Raw genomic sequence first — 4,323 nt, 5'->3', positions numbered from 1 at the left:
ATAAGCAGGGGAATATTTTCTTTGAGCCAGCAATCTACACCTCTGAAAGCTATGAGAAACGTAATAGAAAGTTTTAAGGATCCTGTACAGGAGTGTGTGACCTGCTTACTCTTACCTATATGATTAAGGAACTTAGAAGATGAATGTAGTTAATCCCTTTGTGTGCCAGCCACACATTGGTTTTCTGAGCCCCTCTCTCTACACCAGGTTATAGTGCTGTCTGGCTTTCATTGACTGGAAGCCTGGTGTGTTTACATTTAAACAGGAACCTTCAGTTACAAAAGAAAATAAATGGCAGCATTAGATGCGTCCATCCTTTTATTACTCATTTTAAATACCCCATGACAGGTTTAAGCATTCTTCCTGGTGTCTTCGTTTGATAGCTGGTCCCATACAGGTTGTTTTATATGGTCTGGTAGCCTCTCTAGTGTAGTCTAAAGACAGAAAACATAACAGGATAAAGCATCTTGTATTTTAAATAACACTTCTGCTGCAGCAAGCACGTTTCTTACTTTAGTTATCTCCAGGGCAGCTCCCTCGGGGAGATTACGCTGTAGGTATTCAAGATAGACGTTTGCCGTGCTGCCGGTTAAGTGCTTCAACTAAAACAACAAAAAAAGTTTGTAGAAACTCATTTTTGCGTTTAGATCCAGTCCATTCAATTTTAAGCAGCCTGTCCCAAATCACACACACACACACACACGTTAAATAAGAAAATTGAAAGAACCTAAAAGTAACTTGTGAATCAAGAACATGTTCCTTGGTGGTTAAAACATAGTTACACTTGGATCAGAAATAGACACTAAGAAGCTGCCCAAAAAGGCCATGCGGGGACGAGGGGAAGAAGGATCTAAATGGAGCAGCCATGCCGCGATTGACATAACCAATTAAACATCAAATCAGTTACCTTCCAGAGGAATAGTTAAGAGGTCCCGGATGTAATTAGAGGGGGGCTACATAAATGCATGGACAGGGTAAAGATACCGGCTTGAATTGTAACTAATTCTGCTTATACTGCGCTTTTATTCCCTTGTTCTTTGCGCTTACCTCAAAACACCTGTAATGTGTCCTCATCTCATACTGAACTCTGTGCTTTTTGTAGATGTGCACGGATTTTAAAAGAGTTAAACGTTCAATCTTCTTTGAAGGCTCATGCCTTGTGTATTTGCAAAAAACAAAAAAAAAACCTATATATATATATATATACTCCCACACTAAAGAAAGACAGTACAAAACTGATATTTAATGCTGTAGTATATGTAAGGCTTCAGATTGATGTTTGAAGGCAGTATATAACACACTTACAGCTTCTCCATGGTGATTCCCAGCTCCTTGGCTGCGAGGACAGCGAAATACTCGTAACTGTCCAGCACCGCTCTGTCGTGGCATTTTGCCAATACTTCTATTTTCTTGTACAGTATTTCTGGCTCATCACTGCTCGTTACCTGTGTGAAGTCAAAATAAACATTTCTCTAAACTCTATTCCGTCTGATTTCACTGATATTTGGTTACAACTGCACAGAATGCATACATGAAAATGAAACCACACTGATTGCAAATTATGAATAAAAAAAGTTAAATATACAGAGTTCTGTGTATACAAATTGATTCTGTTATAAAGTTAGTCACCATAGCAACCAATGGACCAGAGCAATCAGCAGGAACATTTCATTGGTTGCCATAAGGTTGTCGGTAAACATGAGCTTGTGAGAACGCCAACTGCGGCATTGAACCTCACAGCTCAGCTGAGCAGAAGCATATTATACTTCATATCGTATACTCGGCTTAAGAGATGGTTGAGTGGTTCTAGTTCATAAAGGCATAGAAAAGCCAGTCCCGTTTTCCTACCTGTGGGTAAATATATCTTCCAGACTGTATGGTGGGGGAATCTGAACCAAGTCATAAGTGCCATGTTACAGCTAACGGTTATAGTTACCAAGAATTATTTTAGATTTCAAGAAGTAGTCATTCTGTCTCTGCTGTCTGGGAAAACTGCCAGCCTTTTAAGAACAGCCCGTTGCCAAATACCAGAGAGCTGGATTTACTGTCCCTACAGTCGTTGTGTGGAAAGACCACCAAAAGTGCAAACTTTAATAAGTGCCCACAAAGCATCTGCTAGTACAACATACCAACTAAAAGGTCAGACCCCCCTTCTGTATTAAAGCCGAGTCTCAATCTTTAGCCAATCAAGGACCATCAGTGGCATATTCTTCTACGAAACCCCACGATCACGCCGACGCATGTACAACCGGTCGGAAACTTATCTACTATTTTGGCCTCTTCGATACAGTTGACATGATGCCTAGAAATAGCAAACCGGCAATCTATAGATCGCTTCGCACATCCATCTATGCAGAACAGATCGATCAGAATACCCGTGAAACTGAAAATAAACAGTTTCTTACCAGTTCTTTTATTCTGGACTGTATGGCAGGCACCGCAACTTCTGTGGATTGTGTCCGTAATACATGCTTTGAAATTCTATAAAGAATAAAGATAATTTTTTTCAGTCATCATTCTGATGTATGGGGCAGCCTGGCAAGGATGTCAAGGGTAACAGTCCATTTTTTAATTTTTTTTAAGCAGTAATGGAAGAAAGGTCATCGGTGTTATGGGATGGATTGCAGATCTGAAGCACCATTTCATCATTAGGAACGCATTCCTTAACAGTTACCCTCATTAGGACCAATTGGCCAAGCAAAACAAACCACGTTTAATGTCTTATTGGTGAGTTACAAGATTAAGTATTTCTTTAGGACGCTTAAATCCCATAGAAGTCACTTCTGCAGGAAGGGCTCCGTTGTCACTGCAACATGTAGCTTGGCAACCACAAATACCTAATTCCACAGCAGCTCATCATTAAGTGATTACACCCCAGCTGGTTAAGACCTTCTGACACAGTAAGGGTTAACCTGGAACTTGTAACACTTACCCCAATTGTCTGTTTCCAGATGCGATGGCGCATGCACAATAGAAAGATGGTGTTGTCTGTAAGGTCTGCAAGAAGAAAAAAACATAACAATGACAAAAAAATACCAGAGATCAACCAAAATACAAATATCTGACCCCAAAACACTCATTAAAGTAATAAACCTCCTTATAAAGGGAGGGTGTGTGTAATTATGTGAGTGATCATACAGGTATGTGAGTGATTGTTTCAGCTGATGCAGACAGATAAGGGGGTCAGCATCACATTTAGCAGCAGGAGGCTGTGGGGAGCACGGCGCCTACATGTAGATCTCTCTCCCATTGGCCTATACAGTACACCTGCCTAACACAAATACGCAATGATGTGACCCAGAAGCTAACACTTAACACGGCTGTGCAGCGCGCTGCCCCACAACGTGACACCTGCCAGTGCCTGTTCACACAGCGCCCGACCTAACACACCGCTAGCCGCACGCCTCAGCCGACTGAACGTGCTGCACAATGACAAGCACTAAACCAGTTCGTGCTCCCGGTCAGTACGTTGTGATGTATCTGGCAAGGTCAGCCTTTCCCGTCTTCACAAAGACCGATTAACCGTCTATCTCTGTGTCAGCAGCGCGGGAACCCGAATCTCTTCACACGGGAATTGACTCACCCGACACCGCGAAAGACCCCGGACACTCTCTCGGAAAATAACATTAAGCATAGACATTCTCCCTGTTAAAAATACCGGTGCCACATGCACTTCCGGCGGCTTCACACTCTGCTTCCAGGGTAGATACCATGGAGATCATTCGGAGGATAGATAATCTGACAGTCTACAGAGCCTTACAATAGACGCACCACTGCCGCCTACTGGTTAGTTTATGAAATTCCTCAATTATTGAGGCCCGTTGAACTACCGTATTTGCTCGATTATAAGACGACCCCCCCAAAATCTGAATATTAACTTAGGAAGGAAAGAAAAAGCCTGAATATAAGACGACCCTAAAGGAAAAAAGTTTTACCAGTAAATGTTAATTCATGTAAACTATTTTTTTAAATAAATTTTTTTTTGTTTTTATTTCCTTGTATTTTCCAACCTGTCCCCCAGTTACGCACATCTGCCCCCAGGCTTGCCACACCAATATGGCACTGTGGCCCATGATATGCCTTTTAACCCTCTATATGCCACTGTGGCATTTAGGGGGTTAAAAGGCATATTATGGGGCAGAGTGACATATAGGGAGGTATAAGGCATTTCAGGAGGCAGAGTGCTCTATTAAATGCCCCCTTAACGCCACTCTGCCTCCTGAAATGCCTTATACCTCCCTATATGCCACTCTGCCCCATAATATGCCTTTTAACCCCCTAAGTGCCAGAGTGGCATATAGGGGTATAAGGCATTCCAGAAAT

At 42.1% G+C, this 4,323-nt stretch overlaps 1 protein-coding gene across 1 annotated transcript; it reads right to left on the bottom strand.

Annotated features, from left to right (window-relative positions):
* Positions 1–350: 350 nt before the first annotated feature.
* Positions 351–3,640, bottom strand: LOC149303127 (small ribosomal subunit protein uS10m-like). The gene is made up of 7 exons (XM_089481338.1): positions 3,584–3,640; positions 2,933–2,997; positions 2,406–2,481; positions 1,306–1,445; positions 1,048–1,156; positions 513–602; positions 351–434 (listed from the first exon to the last, which is right to left on the bottom strand). Exons 1-7 carry the CDS (start codon positions 3,638–3,640, stop codon positions 351–353), a joined length of 621 nt encoding a protein of 206 aa, XP_089337464.1.
* Between the last annotated feature and the right edge of the window lie 683 nt (positions 3,641–4,323).

Source organism: Sceloporus occidentalis, unplaced genomic scaffold (genome assembly GCF_023333645.1).
Source record: "Sceloporus occidentalis isolate IW3139 unplaced genomic scaffold, rSceOcc1.0.p SCAF_15, whole genome shotgun sequence".
Lineage (NCBI taxonomy): Eukaryota > Metazoa > Chordata > Lepidosauria > Squamata > Phrynosomatidae > Sceloporus > Sceloporus occidentalis.
The sequence above is the reverse complement of the archived record's forward strand: the minus strand, read 5'-3'. Positions and strand labels throughout refer to the sequence as shown.

Bases quoted from the DNA above. Each gene is read 5' to 3' on its own strand.
- LOC149303127 (XM_089481338.1), bottom strand. From the start codon at position 3,640: ATGTCTATGCTTAATGTTATTTTCCGAGAGAGTGTCCGGGGTCTTTCG. The intron at 1,157-1,305 runs GTAAGTGTGTTA...CAAATACACAAG, and splicing joins GGAATCACCATGGAGAAGCT to GCATGAGCCTTCAAAGAAGA. The intron at 603-1,047 runs GTAAGCGCAAAG...TTGTTGTTTTAG, and splicing joins CACATTACAGGTGTTTTGAG to TTGAAGCACTTAACCGGCAG.